At 61.8% G+C, this 27154-nt stretch overlaps 6 protein-coding genes across 6 annotated transcripts; 4 read left to right on the top strand and 2 right to left on the bottom strand.

Moving 5' to 3' along the window:
- Window positions 1-217: 217 nt before the first annotated feature.
- Window positions 218-3474, top strand: VTJ83DRAFT_7063 (uncharacterized protein; the record flags this gene model as incomplete). Its single annotated transcript, XM_071013844.1, has 3 exons — window positions 218-535; window positions 597-3260; window positions 3367-3474. The coding sequence occupies 3 exons, from the start codon at window positions 218-220 to the stop codon at window positions 3472-3474; spliced, it is 3090 nt and encodes a 1029-aa protein (XP_070863280.1).
- A 1812-nt stretch (window positions 3475-5286) lies between these two features.
- VTJ83DRAFT_7062 (uncharacterized protein) lies at window positions 5287-6917 on the top strand (the record flags this gene model as incomplete). Its single annotated transcript, XM_071013843.1, has 6 exons — window positions 5287-5361; window positions 5532-5588; window positions 5758-5851; window positions 5924-6042; window positions 6090-6830; window positions 6906-6917. 6 exons carry the CDS (start codon window positions 5287-5289, stop codon window positions 6915-6917), a joined length of 1098 nt encoding a protein of 365 aa, XP_070863279.1.
- A 446-nt stretch (window positions 6918-7363) lies between these two features.
- Window positions 7364-8290, bottom strand: VTJ83DRAFT_7061 (uncharacterized protein; the record flags this gene model as incomplete). The annotated part of the gene is made up of 3 exons (XM_071013842.1): window positions 7364-7491; window positions 7566-8169; window positions 8267-8290. The coding sequence occupies 3 exons, from the start codon at window positions 8288-8290 to the stop codon at window positions 7364-7366; spliced, it is 756 nt and encodes a 251-aa protein (XP_070863278.1).
- Window positions 8291-9678: 1388 nt separating this feature from the next.
- On the top strand, window positions 9679-12694 carry VTJ83DRAFT_7060 (uncharacterized protein; the record flags this gene model as incomplete). Its single annotated transcript, XM_071013841.1, has 5 exons — window positions 9679-9685; window positions 9881-10455; window positions 10523-11215; window positions 11308-11932; window positions 12000-12694. 5 exons carry the CDS (start codon window positions 9679-9681, stop codon window positions 12692-12694), a joined length of 2595 nt encoding a protein of 864 aa, XP_070863277.1.
- A 1107-nt stretch (window positions 12695-13801) lies between these two features.
- On the top strand, window positions 13802-14445 carry VTJ83DRAFT_7059 (uncharacterized protein; the record flags this gene model as incomplete). The annotated part of the gene is made up of 3 exons (XM_071013839.1): window positions 13802-13858; window positions 13944-14089; window positions 14169-14445. The coding sequence occupies 3 exons, from the start codon at window positions 13802-13804 to the stop codon at window positions 14443-14445; spliced, it is 480 nt and encodes a 159-aa protein (XP_070863276.1).
- Window positions 14446-17985: 3540 nt separating this feature from the next.
- Window positions 17986-18321, bottom strand: VTJ83DRAFT_7058 (uncharacterized protein; the record flags this gene model as incomplete). Its single annotated transcript, XM_071013838.1, has 1 exon — window positions 17986-18321. The coding sequence occupies one exon, from the start codon at window positions 18319-18321 to the stop codon at window positions 17986-17988; it is 336 nt and encodes a 111-aa protein (XP_070863275.1).
- Window positions 18322-27154: the final 8833 nt, after the last annotated feature.

Genomic DNA, 27154 nt, shown 5'->3' with positions numbered 1-27154 from the left:
CACACCACGCTGGCCTGAGGTTGGCCCTGTGAACGACGCGATCACCATCCTTCAGCATCATCGAGATAGTTTTGTGTTTTTTTTTTTCTTTTCTCGTCGCCCAAATCGAGGGGACACGAAACCCTCGTCGCCTTCGACCGCCGCCCCCTCCGTGGTCTGACGGAGCGTGTTCGCCGCTGCGTCGTTCCGCCGGTTCGGAGCCTGCCATCGCCATACCATGGACCCTCGCCGCCCCCGGTCTAACCATAAGGTCTCGATGACCTGGCAGGAGGACGAGTCCACGGTGACGCGCCACCGAGTGATGCAGTTTGCGGACGAGTGCATCGAGACCAAGACGGTCACCACAACCACGACGACAAAGCGGTCCTACCCGCCCCTCTTTCTCCGGGAACCCCGAGATGTCCATACCCTTGACTCCAAAGAATACCCGCTGGCCGCGAAGCCTACCCCCCCGGAACTGCGCAAGCTGACCTTCGAGCTCGACGACTACCCCATCGAGGCCTGGGACGAGGACTATGACATGACGGAGGCCCAGGTGAGCGACTTGTCCAGTCCGGCTGTTGGCATCTACTAACATGAACCGCCCCCCCCACCAGCCGCTACGGTCTCGAAGCATCGAGTCCGCAAGCGACATCAAGCGCGACCCGGGTGCCGACAGCCCAACGTCCACCCCGTCTCGACGCGTCGAGGCCCCCGAGCTGTTCGCCGCTCGGAGGTCGGCAAGATCGGCGGCGAGGGTCACCTCGCCGAGCCGCACCCCCGTAACCGGCCGCATCACCCGTCTCTCGGCCGCCATGGCCGCCATCGCTCCGTATGCCGCCGCCGAGAAGCTGCGTAACGAGGTGATGCGGACGCGGAGCAGCACAAGACCCGCCCGTCGCTCGTCGGGGTACCTCGCCTCGCCCAACACCTCGGACATGATGGCCGCCCGCCTCGACCGGACCTCGCGGTTGAGGTCGGCCCTGACGGACCCCGTCGACTCGGGCATCAGCCAGTCGACCGCCACCTACGACGCCGACAGCCAGGCCGATCCGGAGTCGCAGGCCTTCAGCCACGTCGCCGCCACCCCGCCCGTCACCGACGTCGAGCTGCTGCCCTTTGACGATGCCCACGAGTCCTTTGCCTCCCTCGATCCCCAGCCGAGACGCGGTCTCAACCATGTGGCTAGCCAGGACGTCAGCCTTCCTAGCCCTCGGCTCTCGCCGACCCTCGCGGCGACGCAGACGCAGGCCGGCCAGGAGGAGGAGGAGGAGGAGGACGACGACGACGACGACGACGCCGCCGCCGAAGCTTCGTTCTCGACGCAGCTTACGCGGGCCGGGCATTCGTGGCTGGACAGCCAGGCCACCGAGGATACCGAGATCCCGGGAGCCATGGAGCTGTCGTCATCGTCGTCGTCGTCGTACGGCACCAGCACGGCGCTCAGCCGCCCGAGGCACGGCCGATCCTTTGTCGACCCCGGCGCCATGCTGGACAGCTTCGACGCCATGCCGAACGAGCTCAAGACGTGGATGATGTACCAGTTCCTCCGCCGGTGCCCTCGCAAGACGCTGCACGTGGTGGCCGACGTCGTGAACCCGGCCCTCAAGTGCGACTTTCTCAAGCAGCTCCCCCTCGAGCTCAGCCTGCACGTCCTTTCGTACCTGGACCACCGCGACCTCTGTCGCGCCGCCCAGGTATCCAAGCACTGGCGTACCATCGTCGACACCAACGAGACGGGCTGGAAGGAGCTGTTCGACCGCGATGGGTTCCGCCTGCCGCCGGGCGAGCTGCAGCGGGCCATCAACGAAGGCTGGGGCTGGCAGGACCCCGTCGGGTATCACGGGTGCGAGGTGGACCTGAGCAACCAGAGCCGCCTGACGTCGAGCGAATCGGAGCTCCTCCGGTCGGCCGTCAAGGCCGAGCCGATGGAATATCTGCCCAGGACCCGCGGCGCGACGAAGCGGAAGCGCGGCCTCGCGCAGATCAACGCCGAGCGGGCCAAGAAGCGCGCCAGCGGTCAGCACGCCAAGGACCGGTCGGCGCCGGCGCCCAAGACGCACAAGTCGGAAGGCCCTATTTCGGCCGCCAGCGCCGCGGCTCTCGCCGTGCCGGACCCGCAGATCGGCCTGCCGAGCCTGCGCCAGCTCCACCTCTTCAAGTCGCTGTACCGGCGGCACCACATGTTCCGCAAGAGCTGGATGAGCGGCAAGGTGAAGCCCGGCCACGTGGCGTTTGCGGCCCACCCTCGGCACGTCATCACGTGCCTGCAGTTCGACGACGACAAGATCGTCACGGGCAGCGACGACACCCTCATTCACGTCTACGACACCAAGACGGGCAAGCTGCGCACCAAGCTCGAGGGCCACGAGGGCGGCGTCTGGGCGCTCCAGTACGAGGGCAACACGCTGGTCTCGGGCAGCACCGACCGCTCGGTCCGCGTCTGGGACATCGAGAAGGGGCTCTGCACGCACACCTTTTACGGGCACACCAGCACCGTCCGCTGCCTCCAGATCGTCATGCCCGCCGACACGGGCAAGGTCCAGGACGGCAAGCCCGTCATGATGCCTCCCAAGCCGCTCATCATCACGGGATCCCGCGACAGCCAGCTGCGCGTCTGGCGCCTCCCCGAGGCCGGCTCGCGCCGCTACATCCAGACGGGCCCGCCGGCCAACGACGACCAGTGCCCCTACTTCATCCGCATCCTCTCGGGCCACGCCCACTCGGTGCGCGCCATCTCGGCGCACGGCGACACGCTGGTGTCGGGCAGCTACGACAGCTCGGTGCGCGTCTGGCGCATCAGCACGGGCGAGCAGCTTCACGTGCTGCACGGGCATGTTCAAAAGGTGTACTCGGTCGTGCTGGACCACAAGCGGAACCGGTGCATCTCGGGGAGCATGGATTCCATGGTCAAGATCTGGGACCTGGCGACCGGCTCGTGTCTGTTCACCCTCGAGGGCCACAGCATGCTGGTGGGGCTGCTGGACCTGCGCGACGATCAGCTGGTCAGCGCCGCCGCCGACAGCACCCTGCGCATCTGGGACCCGGAGACGGGCAAGTGCAAGAAGGTGCTCGAGGCGCACACGGGAGCCATCACGTGTTTCCAACACGACGGCCGCAAGGTGATCTCGGGCAGCGAGAAGACGGTCAAGATGTGGGACGTGGCCACGGGGGATCACGTGCAAGATCTCTTGACGGATTTGAGCGGCGTGTGGCAGGTCAAGTTTGATGATCGGAGGTGCGTGGCGGCGGTGCAACGGGGCAATCTCACTTATGTCGAGGTACGTTTGTTGGACACCCTTCCGGATGTTGCGGCGCTTCAGGGGTAGGGGGAGGAACGGCAGAGGGAAGCTTCGTGAAGCACGGGCTGACGGCTTTTTGTGACAGATTCTCGACTTTGGCGCGGTCCGCGACGGCAAGCCTCCGGAAGAGCTGGGCAAGCGGAAGCTGCTCAACGAAGCCGAGGTCCAGCGGTTGATGGCTGAGGAGTCGTGAGAGCGATGGCGGCGCCCGGCGTCTTGGGCTTCGTTGCTACGACCCTTCGCGGGACGGACCACCGGCGCGGTTCCAGGACATGGGAGGGAGACGAACGAACAACAAGCATGAAAACGACCAACAGGACGCCCGGCGGAAGCGGGCATTTGACATTGTGTGCACATGATCAACATCCAAAATCATCCTTCATGGCGGCATTCAGCCCCGTGCGGCGAGGCGTGCTGGCGACGGGAGGGGAATCATCACGGGGCATATTTGTATGTTTGGGCGGGAACGAGGAGTTGTCGGATGGGATTCGGAGGTGCCAACTTGGCCAGCTGGATCGGGCGCGGGAGCGTGTTTGCGGCCAGGAGCAGCGGAGGGAGAAGTGGCAGGGACCGTGTCCGGTTTCTGTTCCCCCCCCCCCCCCCCTCCCCTTGTCTAGATATCGCCTGTTCCGCCTGTTTTGCTTGCTATCATGTAGTGTTTTTGTATTTTGCGAGTCTGAGCCGGGACGTTATGAGGGTAGATACCTAATGAGTTATGTTTGTGTTTCTTTTTCTAAGCCGTGAGCAGCGCTCTGGTTTCCCCTGCAAGTGTTTGCTGGCGGAGAACGGTATCCCAAGGATACCAAGGTCATGGGCAAGAAACAAAAAAAAAAAAAAAAAAAAAAGAAAAAAAAAAAGAGAAAAAAAAAAAAAAAACCAGATGGGAATCTTTACCTGTTTTCTGTAACTCTGAGCCTCCGTGTAGACGTGTGCCATCTGTGATTGATTCCGAGATGCACACTGCGAGAGACACAGCAAGAGGTAAACACACCAAAGAATAAAAAGAGCCGTGGCGGACATCTGATCAGATGAGCCATCTACTACTAATATGTATGTACTGTGTATATACTATAATACTGCGTATAACCGCCCCCTAAGGACCTACTGTGTAAGCAGGGTTTGCCCCCTGACGAGAGAGCCTGACCCCGGCAAGGCAAGGCGAGGCGGAATCATGGATGCCACCCTCCTCTGATGCAACGCTGCCACCCCCGCCCCCCCCCCCCCCCGAGGTCGGGTCCCGTCCTTACTGCGTACACAGTACATAGTAGCCTTAGCGTGCCCGGGCTGTCAAGACGGGGTTTTGCCCAACCCACCGCCTTGCGACACCGCATCTCCGGAGATTGTTCCAGCTCCAAGATCGGCCCTCACTTTCAGCCTTGCGTCGACCCAGGAAGCAAGGCAGTCGGTCGGTCACAGTCCGTCGCAGTCTCACGCGGGTTGTGTGTGCTACAAGTACATACGTGTACCTACCCCTAAGCTTTTTATTTTTGTTTTTTATTTTCATTTTTTTTTACTGCTTTGGTTTTTTTTCTGCCAAGTATTTACTCGCCTCCCTCCCTCTCCCCGCGCGCCACTCTTGAAGGACCCGCGCCTGTTCAAAGACCGCGCGCAGCAATTCCGCTCCGGCTAGGTGGTTGTTGTGATTGTCGCTGGTGGTAGTAGGCGGACCCGCTGCTTCCGGGCTCCCAAGCTCCAACGTCCGACAAACGAACGTTGGCTCCAACGACACCGGCGCCGGTTTTTTTTTTGGGGGGGGGGGGTCTTTTTTTAGTTTAGGTTTGTTGTTTCTCGAGGCTCGACCCCTGGCCGGCGACGTCCAGCGCCCAAGGACAACAACAACACCAACAACAACACCAACGAACTCGGCGTCCATCTTTGGTCGGCGAGTGGCGGGGGTAAAGAGACGAACAGACGAACGGACGGACGTGCCATGATCCTCGGGCTGCTGGCCAAGGCTGCGAGACGGCGGTGACTGCGCGACGTTGCCGTTGTTGGGGACAGAACCATGGCGTCTTCGCGATGGGGACGGTATGGCGGGGGCGGAGGAGGCGGGGCGGCGAGGATCAGGGCTTGCTGGAAGGCAAGTTTCTTTTTCTTTTCCTGCTTTTCCGGGACGAGACGCACAGGACACACCAAGCCTACGAGGGCCGCCGTGGCCGATGGCATGGGGTGTCTTTGTCTCTCCGTCTTGGTTGGGAAGAACATGAGCGCTGACGTGAAGGGCGTGCGTGCGTGCGTGGGTGTGTTTAGGGCACGTATGCGTCGGATTATATGGGGTTGATCGGGCTCGTGGTGGCCATCGTTTTGGTGCGTTCCCCTTCCCTCTCCGGCTGTGGTTCTGGATCTGGTTCTTTTCCGGGGCCGGCGGTTGGCGGTGCTGAAGGGCCGCCGGGGGCGGTATCGAGAGGCGGGCGAGCGCCGCGAAACGAACCGACATGATGGAGGCTGACGGTGTCCGGCTGGGACGGGCTCGCAGGTTGAAATCGCCATCCCGCCGTTCCGCCGCTTCTTCTCGCTGCAAGATTTGCGGATATCGTTCCCGTACGCCGAGGTGGAGAGGGTCCCCCTCGGTACGTTACCTTTTTTTGTTTGTTTACGTTCTTATCACGGACGGGCCGACGCTGACGGGGTTGCCCGTTTAGTGCACCTCTTGTTCTACGCCTTCGTCCTCCCTCTCGTCCTCCTCGTAGCCTACAACCTCGTCACCGGCGCCTCGCGGCACAAGCACCACGTCACGTTGCTCGGGCTCCTCGTGGCTCTCGTCCTGTCCATGTTCCTGACCGACGTGGTCAAGAACACGGCGGGGAGGCCGAGGCCGGACCTGCTGGCGCGGTGCCAACCCTCCGACGCGGCCCTCCGCGCCATCGGCGGCGGCCAGGCCGGCGGGCCGGCGGCGCCGGGGCCGTCGCCGGCGCCTCCAACGGCCTCGTCTCCATGGCCGTCTGCACCCAGCCCAACGCCTTCGTCCTCCACGACGGCTGGCGCTCCTTCCCCTCGGGCCACACCTCCTTCGCCTTCGCCGGCCTGGGCTACCTGAGCCTCTTTCTCGCGGGCCAGCTGCGCGTCCTGCAGCGCGTGCGCGCCTCCTCCTCCTCCCGCGCCGGCGGCATCCTCGGCGTCGATCCCCTCGACCTCGACGACGACGGAGACGCGCCGTCCCGCCACGCCGCCGCCCTCCCACTGGCGCTCGCGTGCGGGGTCCCCCTCCTGGGCGCCGCCCTCATCGCCATCAGCCGCGTGCAAGACTACCGGCACGACGTGTGGGACGTGTGCGCGGGCGCCGCCCTGGGGTGGGCCGTCGGGCACTGGAGCTACCGGCGGTACTGGCCGCGGCTGGGCAGCGCGCGGTGCGCCGAGCCGTATCCGGCTCCCTTGTGGGCTCCGTCGGGCGCGGCTTCGCCGGGGCGGCGCGGCGGGGCGTCCGGCGGCGGCGGTGGTGATGGTACTGTTGGTGGTGGTGGTGGGGGCTATGTCAGGGTGAACGTGTCGGGTGGTGCGGGCGGTGGTGGCGGGCGGGATGAGGAGGAAGGGTTGGGACTGGGCAGACATGTAGGTATCGAGCTTGAGGAGCTGAGGAGAAGCAGCAATTGAATGGATCAGTATTGCTTTGCTAACGCGTTTCAGGTCTGGTCCTAGTTCCTGCTGAGTACTGTGTTGTCTAGGTGTGTGCGTGCGTGTGCCTGAGAATACTAGCTCGTGAGTTTGTAGGCCAACAACGGCTTTGCCGACCTCTCGCAAGGACCGTTGCTGTTGGGTCTGTCTACGTGTACGATAGGAACGGGGCTGGTTTTCGGAATCGGGAGAGTAGGTAGGGCGTATGGGAAGCATCGTTGCATGGCAAGGGTTACTATCGGTTACCTTGCGTACATGGGCCCAGGATGCCCGTTCAATGTTCACATTGGATATCATGGCAATGGCCGGATAGGGAGACATGCAAGGCACCACATAGGGACGGACATCATCGTGGACCATGGGAACAAGGTTTGACCGCATGCTGCCCCAGGGGCTCTTCTTCCCAAGGGACGGTTGTAGATTGTTGCAACCCCCCCCCCCCCCCTCGCTTACACCCCAGGCTACCCTGCCTACTTCTCCTCGGAGGTGTCCTCCTTGGCCAGGTCGTGCTTCTTGAGTAACGCTGTGATCTCGTCGGCCGTCCACAGCTTGTGGTAGATCTTGCCGTCCTTGGTCTGCCCCACCGTCGCAAACTCGACTGTTTGTTGGATGCATGGTCAGCTTGTCTTGTGCTTCCATCTAGAAGAGCAGGACGCGCATCGGGCGGCTCACTCTTGTCGCTGCTCAGCTTGGTCGAGTCCATCGTCTTGCTCAAGACCTTGACGGCCATGGCGCAGGCCTCGTCGAGGGTGCAATCCTCCTTGTAGTCCTGCTTGAGCAGGCTCTGGGCGCTCGCGTGGTTGGCGCCCGAGCTGGTGGCCTTCCAGCCGCCGTAGTTGCCCGAGGGGTTGCTGAGGTAGAGCTGGAACTGGCGCTGGGGATCCCAGCCGGCGTAGATGAAGGACACGCCAAAGGGGCGCAGGCCGCCGTGCTGGGTGTAGCCCTGCTTGAGGTCGCACAGGCGACGCACGAGCTGCTCGCAGGGTATGTCCTCGTTGTAGGTCAGCAGGTAGCGCTGGGCGGCCTGGCGGGCGTAGTTGATGAGGATGTTGGCGTCGGCCGTCATGCCGGCGACGGCGCAGATCATGTTGTCGTTGAGGATGTAGAGCTTCTCGGCGGACGTGTCCTGCTCCAGCAGCTTGGAGGTCACCTTGCGCTCCGCGGCGAGCACGATGCCGTCCTTGGCGAGGATGCCGATGGCGGTGCCGGCGTGGGAGATGGCCTCTAGCGCATACTCGACCTGGTAGAGGCGGCCGTCGGGGGAGAAGATGGTTGTCTAGGGGAGAGACAGAGGGTAAGCTTTTGGTTGCGCAGGAGGAGGGTCGACGGGACGGGGAGGGCGGGGGGAGGGATTGGAAGCGACCGCGACGTACCCGGGAGTCGTAGCGTCTGGACATTGCGGTGGTGGTTGTCGCGGCGACGGTGGCGGGAGTGGTGGTGGTAGTGGTGGTGGTGGCGGCGGTATGGGTGGTAGGAGGAGGGGCTGATTCGAGAGGGTGGGCGGTGGAAGGTCAGGCAGGACAAGAGCTTTGAAGAACCGTGGGGTGTCGTCGCCGGGGTCCTAGAGTGAGTGGCGGTGTTTAATGTCGGTTGTGTTGCATGTGCTGTGCTGTGTTGTCTTGTGTTGTGGTCAAACAAGTCCCCCAAAGCGGTAGTTATCGAAGTCAGGTTGGTAGTGAATGGTAGGTGGTAGGTAGTAAGGTACCCTTCGCCGTGGGGGAGGAGGCTGAGAGATGGATGCTGCCCGTGCTGCAACTTTCAACTGGAGCTCCAGGCAATCGCTAACACGCGTACCTCAGGTACCTACCTCAGGTTAGGTAGGTAACCGACCCGCTGAGCTGCCCCAGGCAGTCAAGCCAGAAGTCGACCTGGGCCCCACTCTATAGCGGGTCCAGGTCAGGTCCCCTCTTGGCAGCCCTGACCGGATTGCGGTGGACGGGGCTGGACGCTTGGGCCAATGGGGCCGGGCCTGACCATGAAATCCGCCCCGCCCCACCATCCCAATGGGCTTATCTAATCAGCCGTGGCCAAATTTCGTCAACCTTCTGGCATCGCGTCGCTGCAATTCGAAACCCAGCATTCTTTCTCTTCCCGCAACACTTTCGGCTTTCTTCAACAAGTCGACCGACCAAACAAACAAAAAAAAACACAAAAAAACGACGCATTAGCGCCCAGGTTGTTGCCCAAATACACTCGGCGTCAACCATTTGCGACCACAGATCCGGTGCCTATCCTCACCCCGTTGTGTCCAGCACACCCGGTTCTGCGCGCCGATTGCGCTCAATTCGTTTGCGACAGCTTTGCAGCTTGCAGCTCGCGGCACGCGACATTCCCCGCGTCTCCATCTGGAGCTTGGGCCTGCAGCACGACCACCCTCCCATCCCTCCCTCTCTGCCTCCCCCCAAGCCACCACCATCACCACCACTACCGCCATCCATCACCGCTTCGGATCGCCACACCCGTTGCTTGCTGCTCAGGTCTTGGCCACCGGCAGCCCATTGGAACGCGCTGGGATTTCGCAGCATCGGGGGGATTTCAGTGATAGTTCCAGGAGAGGACCAACATCCATCCATCCATCCTGCTCCTGCTACTGGGGGAGGGCCGTCTGTCCACCTCTTGGGTTCTTTTTTTTTTTTTGATGCAAGCGTAAACATCTTATCCAAGTGACCGTTGCGTGCACCCGTTGCGCATGCCCCTGGGCTACTTGCAGTAGAGGTGCAACACAAAGGAGAGCGCTCCGTGTTTCCCGTTTCCCTGTCCGTCCTGTCATCGAGACGCGACCACCATGTCTGGTAAGCAGCCTCGAGAGCTTCGCTCCGCGCGTCCCATCCCCGACTCGCAGGACGAGGGTTCGCCCCCCGCGGCCGGCATGTCGATAGCGGCTCGGCTCCGTCCACGCAGCAGCCACGGCTCGCATCCCTCGCCGCCGCTGCCGACGCCGCAGCATCCACCGCAACCCGAGCTAACCACGCACCCGACTCCCGCAGATGTTGAACCCCGACGGTCGATAAGGGCGACCAAAGGCCAGCACAAGGCGCTCGAGAAGCAGGACCAGCCGATCGAGGCCCCGAAACGCCGCGGCGGGGCAAAGAAGGCCAAGAAGGCGGCCCCCGAACCCGAGGAGCCCGAAGAGGAGGTCATCCGCTGCGTCTGCGGCGCCACCGAGCAGGACGAGGACTCGGGCGAGCCTTGGATCGCCTGCGACCAGTGCGGCGCATGGCAGCACAACATCTGCATGGGCATGAGCCAGTACACAGAAGATCTGCCTAAGGAGTACTTCTGCGAGCTGTGCCGGCCCGACAACCACACCGAGCTGCTCGAGGGCATCAAGAAGGGCGAGCGCCCCTGGGAGGCGCGCCGAAAGGCCTACGAGGAGGAAAAGGCCGAAAAGAAGAAGCGCGGCCCCAAGAAGAAGAAGCGCGCCAGCGACGTGCGCGAGGATGCCTCCCAGACCTCCAAGCAGTCGCCGCCGCCTCCTTCGGGCCCCATCAAGGACGCCGCCAAGGCGGCGTCCGGCATCAAGCGCAAGCAGGGCGACGTGCCCCCGGAGAAGGACGTCAAGGTGCGATGCGATTCCTTTCCGATGCTCTCTGAACGACAAGACACCCCCTGCTAACCCGCCGTCGCAGAAGCCTCGCAAGACGGACCCTTCCCTCCCTGCCTACGCGCCGCCGGCCGACCTGCCCGCCAAGATGGCCGACCTGCCCGAGACGCGCCAGGGACCCGCCAAGGCGCTGCACAAGTCGCTCGTGGTCTCGCTCGGCGCGGCCGAGAAGAACGGCCTCGTGCCCGCGGACGGCGTGTCCACCGCCGACCGGGCGGAGCACTTTGCCTTGCAGATCGAGCGCGCCGTCCACGACACGCACCCCACCGTCAGCTCCTACGCCAGCCAGATCCGGACGCTGGCCTTCAACCTGAAGAGCAACCACGAGCTCACGTCGCGCCTCCTCGCCCGGACCCTGACGCCCCCGATGCTCGCGACCATGACGACCGAAGAGCTGGCGTCCCAGGAGCTGCGCAAGGAGACGGCCGAGATGCTGGCGCGCGCCGAGAAGCAGTCCATCAAGATCACCGAAGACATGCCTCGCATCCGGCGGACCCACAAGGGCGACGAGATCATGGGAGACGAGCACTTCATCACGAGCGAGGACATGCCTTCGGCGCCGGTCCGCCGGCCGAGCGCCCCGAAGCAGGAGCCGTCCGAGAAGCGAGGCTCCAGCGACGCCGCCCAGACGCCGCCGGCCCGCGGCGACTTCGACCTGAACAAGGTCTTCTCGACCGTCAAGTCCCCGACGGCACCGCAGGCCCGGCAGCGCCTGTCCGTCGCCACCACCGCCTCGGCCGGGCCCGGGTCGACCCGGACGTCGACCGGCTGCTGGACGACGAGACCAACTCGCCGCCCTACTCGCCCAAGGAGGAATCCGATCCCGACGTGGTCTGGCGCGGCAACGTCGTCATGAACACCATCGCCGACGTCCCGGTGACGGCCAAGCACATGGGCGGCGCCAACCTCAGCGAAACCATCCGCCTCCCCTGGAGCAAGCTCATGCCGCGCACGCTGACCGTCTGCGGCCGCATCGACGAGCAGCAGGCCATCGTCTACCTCTGCAGCCTTCGCTACAGCCTGCCGACCGACATCGTGGTCGTCAGCCTCGAGCCGACGTCGCCGGCCGCCAAAGCGGGCATGCACAAGCTCATCGACTACTTCGTCTCCAAGAAGCGCTACGGAGTCGTCGGGGACAAGGGGGTGGCCAACGTGCGCGATACCTACCTGGTGCCCGTTCTCCCCGGCACCGGAAACCTTCCCGAGTTCATGATGAACCTCGCCGACAACTTCATCCCCGAGACGAGGACCGAGCCCATGATGCTCTGTGTTTTTGTCTACCGGAACGACCCGGAGACGATCCAGCGCATCTACGGCACGACGGACCCGAACCACTCGGTACGCATGCACCAGGCCGCCCAAACCGCCGCCCTTCCGGCCTCGGCCGCGCCAACGCCCGCCCCTGCCGCCTGCCCCCCGCCGCCCGGGCCTCCGTGTCGGCGCCTGCCTTCTCGCCGACGACCGCGCAGTACCCATCGCCCAGGATGACCGCGCCGGTTCAGCAAGCCCCCCGCCGGCCCCGGCCCCGGTCCCAGCCCCGGCCCCGGCCCCGCAGCCGCCGCGCAAGCCTTTGACGACGGACGAGCTGCAGCGGCAGGGCGAGGCCGTGGCTCGCGAGGTCCTCGGCGATCTCATCACGAGCCCGACGGTGGCTTTCCTGCTGCCCCAGGCGCACCTCATGTCGCGGAGAGAATGGGAAGTGATCAAGAAGATCTACGAGCAGGATCCTAGGACCCGAGACGATCTTCCCTACCTCGGCAGCATTCTCGAACGGGAGGGCCAGAAGCAGCAGCAGCAGCAGCAGCAACAACAACAACAACAACAACAGCTTCAACAACAACAACAACAGCAGCAGCAGCTGCTGCTGCAGCAACAGCAACAACAACAACAACAACAACAACAGCTACAGCAGCAGCAGCAGCAGCAGCAGCAGCAGCGAGCGGCACAAGCGCCACCTCCGCAGCCTCCACCGCCGCAGCAGCACCGCCCCCCGCAGCCTCCGGTCTCGGTTGTGCCTCCGCAGGCGCACCCGGCTCCGCCACAACCGCAGCCGCATCCTCCTCACCTTGTCAGGACAACGCCCATCCCGCCGCCGCCGATCCCTCCGGGCGCCGCAGGCCCTCCGCGGCAAACGCCGATCCCACCGCCGCCTATTCCACCGCAAGCGGCTCCCGGAGCCGGTGCCCCGTCGGCATAAAAGGCCCAGGGGACCTAACCCTGCTGGCCCGGAGCGGAGGGGCATCCCGGGGCGGTGACCAAGAGCCTCCGTTCTTTCTTCCTTGCTCCCCCACCTTGGCGACCTCCGACCGTTGCCTCGCTCAGCCTGTGTCGCCCGCCGCTTGGCGTGCCCCTTGCGAGGCGGAGCGGGACAGAAAGGTGGCCGGGAACCACGCCTTGTTTCCTCGAGGTCTCGCCGGATGGTTGTAGGAACTGGCGTTTGATGCAATCTTGTTCCTTTCCTGTCCTGCTTCCAAGGCTGCGCAATAGGATCCAACGCGGGGGAGGCTGGGGATGGTCAGGCAGCGGGCCTTGTTCGGTGTATTCAGTTCTTGTCTATTTCTTGTAATGTCATGTAGTTTCCAGCTTTCTTGTCTCGGCTGGTGGAGGTGCGGCGATTGCGTGCTGTTGTCATGTCGTTGTGTTCCCCGACGTCTGTCCTCCCGTGGCACCCATGACCCTAACCCTCATGCTCAGCGTGCTGGATGCAGCACGTGTACCTTGCATAACCAGGTACACAGTGATTTACAGTATTAGTCACTGTGTAGCTGATGGTCTGTGCCTTGCGCTCCGAGGCCAACAAAACGTCGACCAGCCCATGCGGAAGAGTGGGTCTTGTTCGCCCGGCGATTGGCCCAGAGGATGCCATGGTCGTCCATGGTGGGTCCATTTCGGCGACGAAAGCCGCTAACCCAACCCAGCGACGCCTGGAATGAACGCGCTCCGCCTTCATCATTTCAATTCCTCCATCGTTAGGCCTCATCGTCCGTCATCCTGTCATCCTGTCATTCATCCATCCATCCACGACCCTCAACCAGGATCCGATGCGACCACACCAGCCTCCGCGACCTGGCACCCACTGACGCCGATTCTGCTTGTCGCTCTTGCAACCACGTCTCGTCCCTCTGGCTCGCCGAGCATCCTCTCCTTATGACCCCATCTCAGTAGCCTCCCCGTCGAGGGAACTGTTGCTTTCGCCTACTTGGACCGCTGCGATTCCGTACCTCCTCTGCCGTTCTTTTCTCCTTGTCCTTAATCTTCCGACCTCTGCCGTTCGCTCGCCTCGCCCAACGACACCAACGACACCATGGGAAACTGTCTCTCTTCCTGTCTCGGCAATCGCCGTCACGATGACTACGTCGAGGTACGCAGCCAACCATGATGGAAGCCTCGTTTCGCCCTGACGCACGCAACCTGGACTGACCCCCCCCCTCCTCTCCGCCGTTTAGGACGACGAAGGACAGGGCCTCTTTGACGACCAAACGAGCCTCAACTATGGCAGCTTTGACCAGCAGCACATGATGGGCCAAGAAGACCCCCAGGAAGCCCAACGAGAGATCGAGGCCCTGCAAAGGGTGGTGGCGCGCACCTCGGAGTACGTAGACCCGGTCACGCCGCCGTCCTCCCCCATGGGCGGACCTACAGGATCATTCGCTAACCCTTGTTGACGCCAGCGCCATGGTTGACGTCTACGACATCGTCCCTCAAGACAGGACGCAGCAGCCCGCCGCCAACGCCTACCTCTACCCGGGCCAAGACCCCGTCGCCGTCCGGTACCAAACCCTCCTCTCCAAGCTGGCCTCCCAGGAAGACCTGGCCGCCGTGGCCCGCGTCGACTGGGGCTCCGACGACGATACCATCGAGATGCAGCACGGCGCCCCTCCCGTTCAGATCAAGGGCGTGGACAACCTCGTGGGCGATTTTACGGCCGCGGCGGCCGCCATGACTTGAGCGTTTTTCTGCCTGTCAACCAACGCTCTTGTCGCTGTGAGCCGATGGTGCCGTTTCTCCTATCGGCGGAAAAAAAAAGAGAAAGAGAAAACGAAACACAAAAAGAAAAGCCCAAGGACGATGGTCCGGGATGGAACTTTTAATTTTTCAACCACAAGATACCCAGGTTATGTTGTGTTGGCTTCGGTCTGTCTGGTTTCTACAGGGTGGCGGCGGTCGTGGTCGGGAGCCGCAGGTAGCCCTCGGTCCGTCCGGGGTGGGGAAAAGGAAGGGGGTTTAAGGGGCAAAAGTACGACAGCCTGTCATCAGGGACGCGGACTCTGCGCTCCCGCATCGGCCACATCACCCAGATACAATGCAAAACGATTCCCTTTGTGCAATGACTGGCCCCAGTGAACCCGGCCGGGTCTCGCCGTCCTGGGACCCGGGACTGCTGCCGCGATGGGTCAGCCATGTTGGATCGTCGGTGCGGCTGAATCACGCGTAACGTTGCTAACCACTGCAGCTGAAGGAGGGGGGGTGACGCTTGGCTCGTCCGCGGGAGCCGCGATATAAACACGGCGCATGTCCTGCGTTGACCGTTTCCCGCTCCGCCTGGCAACATGAAGTTCAAGCTCCCACCAACCTAGACGCTCTCTCCTCGGATGGTCGCCCCCCCTCCCTCCCCCTCTCATCCCCGCTTCCTCCCTTCCGACGCGGCAGCAAGCTCAGCAAGGCCTCACCCGATTCGATGCTTTGCCCCAGGCTGGCTGCGCGATACCACGCCAGCGTCTCGGGTTGTCCGGAGAGGGGAAGTCAAATCGAGGACAGGGGCGCAGGACCCCAACACGCCGGGCATGGCATGTCCGTCAGACCACCGGGACGGGCATGCAGCACGAAAAGCAGCACAACCAGCAGCCGGCGGCCGACGAGAAAGCACACGCGTCCGCGTTACGCAGCCAAGCACGCAGCAGCTGCTGCTATTAGAGCCCCGTCACCTGCGGACGAGCCACTCTCGTGGAGATGCGGTTCTACTCGACCGAGGTTCCCCCCCAAAAGAAAAAGGAACCGGTTGCTCTCCACCCGGCAGCGCAGCGTGGTCGACACGGCACGTAAGGTAGGTAGCCGGGCCGGTGCGAAGAAGAGAGAAAAGAAGAAAAAGAAAAACAAGGCCGCACGAGGAAGGCAGACGGGGAAAAGGCCAACCAAGCTCACACGCCCGATGCTTCTACACGTTGTTGTTTTCTCCCCCTCCTTCTCCCCCTCCTCCCTCTCGTCCACCTCCTCCTCGTCGTGGCACCACCGCCAAGCCAAGCCAACCTTCTCGCGCCCCATGACAGGACCTAAACCTACACGGTAGGTTGGTATAGTACCACACCACACCACACCCACACCCATACTTCCCCATACCCGCACGCTGTACACGTCCCGAGAAACCCCCGCCTTCTTGCCCCCCCCCCCCCCTTCGGGTCGCGTCGCTCGGCTCGGCCCCTTCGTCATACCGATGAGACCAGACCGCCGGCGGCCCCAGCCCAGGCACCGACTGCAGTGAGCGCCCCCCGGTCTAGGTCTAGGGGTAAGTAATCCATCAGAGCTATTACCGCGCGGCAAGATACGCTGGTATCCATCCGTGCAGGCCGCGAGAGGGAGCGGAGCTGTAAGAAACAAAGTAAATAAGAACAGCCTGGCCGGATGAGAAAGTCGGCGGCCTTCCCCCTGGGTTTCCCCGTTCGCTTTGGCGTAGTTAGAGGGGTGTGTTGGGTGCTGAGTGCTGGAGGAGATTGAGGACGGACAGACGGATTGGATGGGCCGACGCTCTGGCTACTTGCTCGCTCGTCGACGGTCGTCTGGTATTTTTTTTTGGGGGGGGGGGGGGCGTTCGTCAATCCTGGCGGTCCGTTTTCCCCACCATTGTCGTTATTGTTGTTGTTGTTGTTGGACACCCGGGCGGTTTCCTCGGCGGCGTGGGTGGCTTACTACAACCTCCCGCCTTTTTGCCTCGTCCCTCGCCGTCCCCCTTCCTTGCCAGCTGGTTATCGCCCCTTGTTGCAGGCCAGATCCGAAACACGCATGTTTCAGTCGTAACGGCCCTGCGTGGCCGACCCGTGGTCGAGCCGGTTCTGGGCGACGGCAGCGAGAAAGGAGCAGCAGCAGAAGACGGGAGAAGGAAAAAGCGCCACCGGGGGGACCTACCGCCGGGCCGGGCGTAGGTTCTGCCAACGAACGAACTGCCCGATGGATCGCTAGGTTGCGGACGGGCAGAGATGGAGAGGGAGGCCCCTGCAGGGCAGGCCAGCTTGGGATGTAGAACGGGCGTATGGGCGCTTTCGTTTTCCAAGCCGGGCCCGGCTGGTTGTCGCAGGCCGTGAAGCTTCAGATTTCGGCCCTCGGGTTCGAACCAGATCGGCGGCAGCTCTCGTCCTCACCTGGGTGTTTTCCCGTCTTCTTGTCGTGTCGAACGAGGCTGGGAGGCGGCGTGGCAACCTCCTCCCTCGCCGGCATCGTCGACGCTTCGTTACCGGCGGAAGGGCGGCGACCTTATTTTGCAATCCCAACGATGGCAGCGAGGTGCTTGGAAGAAAACCCAACCATGTGTTTATTCATGTCCCCTTTGCGTGAGGATCCCAAGGTAGTAAGTATACTCTCCATCTTTGGTAGAGAAGGCGTTCTTTTCGATGCGTTTCCCGTTGGCTTCTCAGCAAGCGTTTTCTCCTCCCCGCTCCCCTTGCTTCTGCTTCCTCTTCTCGATGCGCCGTTATCATTGATCAAAATCATTGCCCCCATTGCTGAGGAAAAGTCCTGTGGCCCTTGTGCCATCTCTTTTTTTCGCTTCCCATGATCTCTCTCTGCCCATGCTCCGAAAAGACCAACAATATCCGATAGAAACGAAAAAAGAAAACAAATCCCTGGAAGAAAAAAAAGAAAAGAAAAAGAAAGAAAACAGATACAAAGCAATAAACCCCTTCATGGGACGTTCCGAGCCTCCGTGGCCCTCTGTTATCCAAGGTCCCTCTCTCATCAGCCAGCTCTGATGCTGATTTCTCCTCGCATATCCCTCCTCTCTCAACGTCGCTTAGAACATTTGGCCCCTTTTCTCGCTCGCCTGTGCGGAAGAAGTCCGTTTTCTTTTGTTCCATGTCACCTCTTGTCGGTTCTCACTCCCGGCGGCTCGCCGTGCGTCATCGTCCAAAAGCCCGACATGCAGACCGTCCAGCCTGGCCTGCCTGGCGGTTCTTGGGACGAATCCTGTCCCGCTTCCCATCCCCCCTCCTGGCTGTCCTTGGCCCGTTCATCTCGTCGTATGAAAATTCAAACAACGTCGCCGTAGGATGGCATCCCCTGACCGCGACGAGGAAAAGAACTATGCCGATGATGAGATGCCGGCAAAAACGGCCAGGGCAGAGGAAAAGGTCCGAGACGGATGGGATGGCGAGAGCCATCGGGGGATGTTGGAGCATATACAACAAAGCGGCGAAACGACGGGGAGGAGGCAGGGGAGGGCGACCCGTCGTCGGGGCAAAAGCCCGCCCCCAGCAAGACGGCATCCCCCTCCGTGAGCCCTCAATAGCTGATCGACATCTTGCGCTTCTCGTGCTCCCTCCAGAGCTGCTCGATCTGGTCGTTGAGCTCCGCGATCTCGCGCTGCGTCTTCTCGATGGTGGCTATCCGGTTGCCCTCGTACCGCCACCGCGCAATGTCGTCGCTCATCTTGGCGATGCGCCGCGCCTTCTTGTCCATCGTCTCGCACTTGGAGCACGGGTGCGGCTCGAGGTACGTGTTGTAGATGAGCTTGAGCCCGCAGGTTTCTCCCGTGCGGTACTCCTTGTTGCACTGCTCGCGGAAGCTGCCCCACCTCCACCAGCCGCAGGGCCAGAGTTGGTGGTCAAAGTAGCACATGGCCGAAGGGGCTGTCGCGGTGCCGGCGTCGGTGTTTGGGTGATGGCGGTGGTGTAGGGAGGATGCGGGGAGGAGGGGAGCTCGGATCGTTTGGGATGTCGGGGGTGGGCGGGTGGTGATGTTGCGTTTGAGGTCCCGTCTCCTTCTTTTTTTTCTCTCCCTCTCTTCCCACCCGGGTCTAACACACGCGGTAGGCCGGTATAAGGCGGTGTTTTCGCTCTTGTGGTGGTCTCTTGCCGCAGGGGTCCCGCTTCATCACGCAACGGGAGCCAAGCAGAAACAAGGGCCGTAGCGGCGGTCAGGCAAGGCCGGGGTTGGGTTCTTCGTCGCCCGCCTGCTGTGAACGATGGATGATGTAGACGAGATCCGCAAGGCTAGAAAGGAACCGGACATCGCGGTTAGCCAAATGTCTATTTTCCCCATCCATAGCTCGATAGGTGTGCCTCGTATCTTTCCGCGTCCGGCCTATGGCTCTCTCCCAACGCCCGAACGATGCAATTCCCCCTCCGGCTCCAAACGCCTTACCAGGCCATCCACCAGATCGGCTTCCGGCACGGGTGGTACCACAGCAGGGCAGCATGCGTCATGGATGGCGGCGATGCTGGGGAGGGGATGGTGGAAAATGAAAGCGGTGAAGGGGAAGGCATGCTGAGGTCGCTCACCTTGACTGAGTAGATACACGCTGGACGGCCGACGAGAGCAGATCGCGGGAGCGAGGGTATCTATGCGGCTCACACCATGCGATGTCGCAGTGGGAACCGACAGGTGGTGGCTCTGTTGGACCTGGCGCTCCAGGGAAGCGAGGAAAACGGTAGTCGTAGTCCGGGCTATACTACCCAAGGCTGGTTAAAACAAAGGGGTGTATGAATCAGAGTTGATATGTGATAGTATCGCCGTCCCTAACAACGCCCGTGACGGAACGCGGCTGCACCGAGAGCACGACGCCGACGAAAGCGAGCCGTGATTCGATGGGATAGACAGCCTGAAGCTTGACGATTAGGGGCGAAGAAGGAGGTCTCAACCGGTCACAAAGAGATGTGATGGCAGCGGTTGAGGTGTCGTCGAGAGGGCGAGGCCGGGCCGCTTTACTTATACACCAGCGTCGGCAACCGAATCCGTGGCTCTCGTCTTGTCTGGCGTGGTGGTCTAAGTCACACGCGAATAAGACGCGGCGGGCACTGTCCGTCCGGCACGTACAAAGGCCGCCTCGATAGAGGGAGAAGGGAGGCCAGAGAGGATTATAACCCATCCAGGGTCCGTCGGCCGGTCCACCCGGCCGTCCCGACCAGGAAGACAGCGAACGCTCGCTGCAACGGCGTACCCATCAATCAAACAAGGGGACAGCACGGGCTGCAGGAGGGCAGCGTCATGGGGATCGAGAAACGAAGCGAAAACGTGAAAACGAAACACGCCCACGCAGCAAAAGAAACATCGGGTTAAACCGTTCTGTACCGTACCGTAGCATACCGAACGTCCACGTCCCCTCCCCGGCCCGACCGCACCCAGGCCGCCTGCATGGCCACCAGGTGCCCACAGGACAATTCCCACCCCCCCCCCCCCCCCCCCGCTCCTCCTTTCTCCCCACCTCCCCCTTGGGGTGGTGGTTGGGTTGGGTTACAGGTACCTGGGCTCGCTGGTCCGTGGTGGAAATGCCGGCATCTGTCTCATCTGTCTCCCAACAAGCAGAGCCTGGAGTCTGTCCAGTCGCCTGTCCGGCGTTTGTCATGCCGCGATCCAGAGCCCAGCACGTCTTCATATTGCACTAGGTCCCGCGCATATGCCTGTCTGGGTCCTCTCCCACATCGCGCGGCCGTCACGTTGACGCAACGACGTGTGCCCTTGGATCAACTTTCCCCTTGGCTGAGTTTCTGTTTTTTTTTTTTTTTTTTTTTTTTTTTTTTTTGTCTTTTTGCTTTTCTCCCTGCGAGGCACACGAAGGTGCTTCTTTTTTGGTCCATCAGCGCGAATGTGCGGTTACTTTATTGTTATTGTTGTTGTTGTTGTAGTCCAACCTCCTCCTCCACCGGGCAGTAACAGAGTAACAAATTTGGTGGTGTGTGAGAGAGAGAGAGTGTGTGTATGTGTGCGTGCGTGTAAGTGTTCCCGTGTACAGAAGACGGGCTGGCAAGCGGACAGACGGACGGACGGAAGGACGGACGGACGGAGGATGATGGCAAAGGGGCCAGAGCAATCACCTGGGAATCAACAAAGTCCATTGTTCGAGCAAGGCAGGCGAGCAGGTATCGGCTCCATGCGCAAGACAGCGTGCCGGGCCGGCATGCGATGCTTGTTTCCTCCCCTCACCTCTGTTGCGGGCGGACGGGCTCTCATAGGAGCCACGTCGTTCACGAGAGGGTTCGTTAGCCAGGGGTTGGCGAGCCAAGAAGATGAGGAGGGTGTGTGTGTGTGTGTGTGTGTGTGTGTGTGTGAGCTGTACGGAGGTGTGCGCTCTGTATGTAGGTGTGTGCGCCTGTAAGTAGCTTGACCCATGCCCACGCCCACGTCCACGCCCTTCTTTGGGACCCCCCCCCCCCTTTTCCTCGCCTCGAAAACCCGCCTTGCGCGGGAGTTGAGGTTTCATACTGACACGCGAGGGTGACAAAGGTACTGACTTGCAGAACAGAGTACATACATACATGTACATATGTACATGGGCCAAGGGCCAAGGGCCAAGGTGCCTAGGGTTGTATTTCGCGTACATGCTCCTTTGCCAGACAAGCTACCTCCGCGGCTTGGCCGCTCGGGAGGGCTCATGGTCGGGGCTCGGCAGGGGAATATTTCCACACGACCCGTCCAGGGGAGGGAGGGGGGATTGCCACGCTGGGCCCGGCAGGACCACGACTTACACCGATTTCTGGTCGGCGTGGGGCATGCTGTGCGTGTACGGTACTGTCACCATCAGGCCATCAGGTTACTACCATGTGCGTACCTAGGTACCTCACCTAGGTACTTGCGTGAGCCCAGGCTCCTGCGGCCGTTCTGTATCCTTCTGCCAGTTCCGAACCCCCCCCCCCCCCTTCCCCTCTCGCACCGCTGGCCCCGATTCCCGGTGGCAACCATGCCGGGGGAGCAGCGTCGTGAGCATTCGGCGGCGGGCTTGGGTGTCTTCTTGCCTTGCTGAAATTGGTTTCCTCTCCGCAAGGCGAGACACCCGCAGCAGCTTGTGCAGAAACGGGTCGATTGCAGCATGGCCTGGCCTGGCCTGGCGGGAGGTCGTGTTGACGCGGCCCTGCGGCGCTATTTCCTATGGCCAAGGGAACCGATGAAACAATTACAATGAAAAACAAAAAAAAAAAAAAAAAAAAAAGGCGCCTCTTTCTGTGTCATGCCTGCTTTGATGCTACTGAAAAAAAAAAAAAAAAGCGAGTTATTTGCTGCCCTTCCCCCTCCTCCTCCTCCTCCTCCTCCTCCTGCTCCCCCCCTTTCCCCCCTCCTATTACCCCGCTGCTTTAGAAGCCCAAGATATTATTACCGCAGTGGATCATCGGAGAGGATCTACCCGTCCAACCTTTGGACGAGGCGCACCGCCCCGGCCAGGTCCACGTCCTTTCCGGTTCGGCCCACATGGCGACATCTGTCCGGTTAGGCTGGGGTCGGGGTGGTCGCGGCCAGGGCCGGAGGCGCCTCGGAGGGTGAGGAGGCGGTGATGTGTTGGACGTGGAGAGGCCGGCCCGGCGGCCGCCTTCCTGGTGAGGAAACGAAACGTGTTGAGGCAAAAAAGAAAGACGGCCTGGATGAGCCTCGTGTCGCATGCGCGAGGCATGACCGCGGCCGGTGCGTGGTCATGTACAATACATACGTACAAGACCCGAGCTCCCTTGTGTAACAATCAACCGGGGGTTTCTTGGCATTTTGACGCCGGGGGGTTACGGCGGCCGATACTAATACCCAAGGGTCGGGTTTGCTGGAGGCTGCGGGATGAGACCTGCGGCGGCACGGAATACCGCTTCCACCTCAGACGAGCCATGGCACCGTGCTCCAGCGTGCGCGCGCGTGTGTAGCACAGCGCGGTCAAATCGCAGCGTTGTCTACCAATAAGCGCCTCTCGGCCGCTTCCGCCGGTGGACGCGTGATTCTTCGTCCCTTTACCCTTTTACAGGGCGGGACGAAACCCAAGAGCCACTCGGAAACAGGCCCGGTGATAATGGAGGGGGGTTGGGGGGAGAAGAGGGGGGGAGGGCGGAGGAGGACAGACGGGGGTGGCGATGGGCGTCCTTGGAGCACCGGAACCTGCATATCGATGCAGTCATCCCGCCTCTCAATCTGGATGTGAGTGCTGACCGGTGTCATCGGAGCGCGAGGGCGAGCGCGTCTCGTCTTGGTAGAGAGCCCAAGCCAAGGCGAGAACAAAGGGACAGGGAGGCAGTTCAAGCCTGCGATCAGGAACGTTCAAGAGGTCTCGCGAACCAGGCAAGAAGGCGCCCCGTGCCGTGGCAGCAAATCAACCGTCTCCCGCGCTCGCGTCCTCTGAGCAGCCAAGATGGACGATGAGCGGAGCTGCGAGAGGAGCCGTGAGAGGAGTCGGCGCCTCCCCCTTCCCACCCCCCTCCCCCCGCTGATGGTGGCCCATCGAAACGACCGGGACCAGGCTTCGGCTGCAACCATGCTCCGCCCGCGTCCCGTCTCGCAACTCAACCTAGACGCCGTTAAGCATCATGAGAGCGCAGCAAGCAGGTCTCACATGAACAAGGGCTCCAGTTTCTAGCGCAGATAACCCCGCCGGCGCTAAGGGGGGGAAGGGAACGCTTCTCCATGTGGTTCGACCAGAGCAGACCGGGGCGGAGGCCAGCAGAAAACTCCACCGGCGACCCGCTCGGTTGACAAGTGTGTGGTTAGCAGAGAGCGGGATGTGCGACGTGGCGGCTCGTCACTAGCCGGACGTTGGTTGCTGTTCAACGTTAGTTATCTTTTTTTTTTTTTTTTTCCTTTTCCCTCTCTTGCCGGTCCTACCCCGACTCGGGAGCAGCGCAGGTATGGGTCATGCCCACACCCACAGGATGTGCCGGAGAAGGGAGGGGGGCATGGGTTGCTCTGAGCGATGTGGATCACGTATCTTCTCGAACCCGCCGCACGTTCCATACGTGCAGGGGGGGGTTGAGGTCGCCCGGTGGATCAAGGACCCGATATTGGGACGGGAGATGGCCAAGGACACCGAGGTGGGAAACGCCACGCCGCAAAGCAGCGGTAGCCGCTGCAGCTCTTACCGAAGACAGGGTGTGCAAGCCACCCGTAATGGTGGACAAGGCCGGTGCGAGGCCCGGCTGTGCAGATCGGCAGAAAAAGGGGCGGGGCCTTGTTCGAGAGCCACGGTCAGAGTCATGGCCCAGAAGGGTAGATAGAGCCCTGAAGGCGCCGGCTCAGGCTAGAAGGCTTCGTCAAGGTCACAACCCACAAGGCTGCCCAAGCATAAGTAGAATGGGAACCGGGAACCAGAAGCGCGTCTCGTCACCTCGACCCCGGCAGTTCCAAATTCCCCGGATGGACGATGGGGGCCGTGGCGTATGATTTGGTGCTGCTTCCTGTCGCGTGATAAGAGAAGCGAAGGCATCACCAACATGGGATCTTGCGGCGAGACGGATGAGCTGGCAACGCGTGGCGATGAGAAGCCTCGCAGATGGCGACTTCACTGGCGCGCACGCCATGCGGACCTGGGCTTATGGATGTTGCTGCGTGGAAATGCCATTCTCCCCCCCCTTCGGCCTGCATCATCTGCCCGATGCGAGGACAACGCGGTCGGGGGGGACGGCAGGCGACGGATGCTACGGGCCCATGTCCCCCGGCCTGTTCAGGCCGTGACGCAGGAGGATGGGTTAGCTCACCGGCGTCCCTATCGGGATGGATGGCTTCTTCTTCTTCTGCAGGGTTGGAAGTTCCCTCAAGGGAGTTTTCTTCTTTGTGCCCTGCCTCAAAGCCGTCGCCGCGGCCCTAGATGCGGCCAGGTGGTTTGGCGCGTTATTGCTGTGCAAGAGGGATGGCAGGGGGTACATGTCAACATGCCCAACCACATAGGAGGCCGGTCATGGTTGTGGCCGCGCAACCGCGACGACCCGCTCGTCGCTGGACATGCCCGCAAGAATCAAAAATACAACACAAAAAAAGAAGAATCAGGCATTTTCTTGAATTCACGACCAAGAAAACGGTATGCTCCGTAAGGAACGGGCGGTCCGCATCCGGAAGAGCAACCGTGGCTCGCCGGCCCGAGGACATGGCTTTTCCAACCATGGGCCTCACAAGATGTGCTGTTCCATCACGGGATGCGAGCCCATCGACAAGATCGACCGCCTGTTTGCTTGCATGTGAGAAAATGCCGGGAGAGAACAGCCGCCGAGCCGGTACGGGTGACGGGCGTGCATCAGCGGGGTTGAGACTGGCCAAGGGAGAGGAAGCCGACAGGAGAGGCCCATGAGGTTCGAAGCGGGGTGGGATGCTGGGATGGAGGACAAGGACGGTTCTGCTGCAAGGCTGACAAGCCCCGACGAACGCTGGAACGGTCACCACGTGCGAGGCATGCCAGGCTCGGGGTCGGGGCTAGCTCAACGGTGCAGGAGGCCCCTCAAGGACCGAACTGCGAAGCAGGGATTGGGGAGCGTTCCTCTGATTTCTGATTTCCATTCCCAGCAACGTCGTTGGGCATCCACGGCGGGGGGACATGTGGAAAGCACCAGTACGTAGCACCTATGGTACCTTAGGTAGATACCTTAGGTAGGTCCCTTAGGTAGGTAGGTAAGTACTAGGAGACGGTCACCACCCACCAGAGGTCAAAGGTGGCGACGGCGAGGGGTCCGAGGTGATGTTGGCTGGGTGCAGGGACAGGGTTCCCGGCTAAGGTTAGTGCAGCCCGGGGCGGCGGGTGGAAGCGATCGACTCAGCGTTCAGGGACCAGGGTGCGACAGGGTCCCCCGCGGGAACGCGGGAGCGGAAGGGCGGTGGTAATGTTTGGGGAACAGCCTCAAGCGACGGCGCTGGGCGAGGGGATTGGCTGGACGACAAGGACGACAAGGCGCAGCCCGTTCCGCAGGCCAACCCGCCTTCAACCTCCCCCCAGGCCCGATAATATCAAAAACGAACGTCATGTAGGCACGAAAGCATGCCGCGCGGGTGCTGCGTACGCTTTGGGCTCTGGGCTCTCTCTCCTTCGCGGGAAGGCCCAGCGGTTGGCTAGGTTCGCGAGACGCCGGTGCGCAAAGAAAAGAAACGTCTCCTGGGAGGAGCCTTCACCCCTTCACCCGTGATCCGTGGTGGTGGCCCTTGGTGGCCATGCGTGACGTGTTACGTGGGCCGGATGCCGGCCTCTTTGGCTGCGGCCCATCTCCCGCCATCACATTACAGCGTGGCCTCGGAGCGGAGCCCACGAAGCTTGGCGATGAAGGAGAGAAAAGTTCCCCCTTGCCGAACGGCGTGCAGAGCACGTCAAGAGGGAGTGCTACCGCGCCGATTCGGGTTGCCGCATCGCCACGGGGCAACCTGGCCCGTCGTGATGCCTCGATCAACGCAACCAAGCTGGTTCTGCGTCTACTGTAGTAGATCGTTTTGGGAAGGGGAGTGCAGGGGGGACCTCCTGAGGTGAGGTTGCATGCATGCGAAACCCCCGGAACGGACGCCCCTCGGCCCCAAAGGCGGCGTCTGTGAAGAGATGTTGGCGGACCGGACCGGACGGCGGAGTGCAATACAAACGTGCGACCTAAGGCACGGTAATACGGTACAAGTCGGTACGGCACAGTAATTACTGCCCGTGTACGCATGCAGCCCAGCAGCAGGCGAACGCCAACCCGCACCCTGCATGGACGCTTCTCTTCTGGCGTCTCGGAACGTGCAGCGGCCTCCTGCGATCCCTGCTGCAGATGGGTCGACGCACATCATGTCGAGGCACAGACCCCACGACGCCAACCCCCCACCGTCAGGTTGAACAGCCGCGGGAAGCGTCATTATCTCATTGGTCCTTGTTCCAGGGTTTCTGGGAGGCGGATCGAGGTGGGCGTAGGATGAGCTGGGGAGGGGGGGGGGGGGGGGAGGGTGCTCGTCATAGCTTACGCCTCACTAAGTCACTAGTCTTGTCAGAGAACGAGCAGAAACGATGGCCGAGCCCAGCCGAGAGCCTGGAAACGCACCTCTACATTCGGTAGGGGTCACATGACGTCCTCCTCCACCAGACATACGCAGTAATACAGATCGAGGACGAAACCCTAACCCTTCCGACCAAGGAACGAATGAATTGGTGTGGAATTAACGAATAAGTTTACGTACCTATAGTGTACTGCGTAAGTAGGTAGTTTGCTGGTCTGCTGCGTAACGTTGCTGCGTACGCAATAAGAGCCGGGCAGCAGCCCCTCCTTGGCAGCTCAGCCTTGCCAAGACCTCCGCCTCGATCTGAGCAGCGAGACGGGACCGGGGCCTCGCCGGACCGTCTCCAACCGCCCCGCGTCGACTCGACACGGTGCCAGCCAGGATCCAGGATCCCGGACCTCCACCGCCCAGCCTCGCCGGGGAGTCCGACGCAGGCAGAGAAGCCCATGCAAAAAAGAGGGACCATTCATGGGAATTTCCACCCAGGCGATGCCAACCTTTTGCATCTTTCGCAGATGTCGAGGATGCCAGCCGTGTGTGAGTGTCCATGTGCCATGCCCGTAGTTATTAGTGAATAACTACTAGCAGGTAGTTAACTACTGGTTTACAGCACGCGGCCGCGGTGTCGGATGGGAAGCCGCACTGTCGGCACACTGTGTTTGGCCTGCCGCATCAGGCGCCCGGCGTCTCGTGGCCGCGCCCCCTTGCGACATCTCTAACGCTATCATCCCTCCCTCCTTTCAGCGCAAACGCCCTTGACGCGCGCCAT

This window comes from Remersonia thermophila, chromosome 7, assembly GCF_042764415.1.
Source record: "Remersonia thermophila strain ATCC 22073 chromosome 7, whole genome shotgun sequence".
NCBI lineage: Eukaryota > Fungi > Ascomycota > Sordariomycetes > Sordariales > Chaetomiaceae > Remersonia > Remersonia thermophila.
This window is presented reverse-complemented; position numbering and strand designations above follow the sequence as displayed.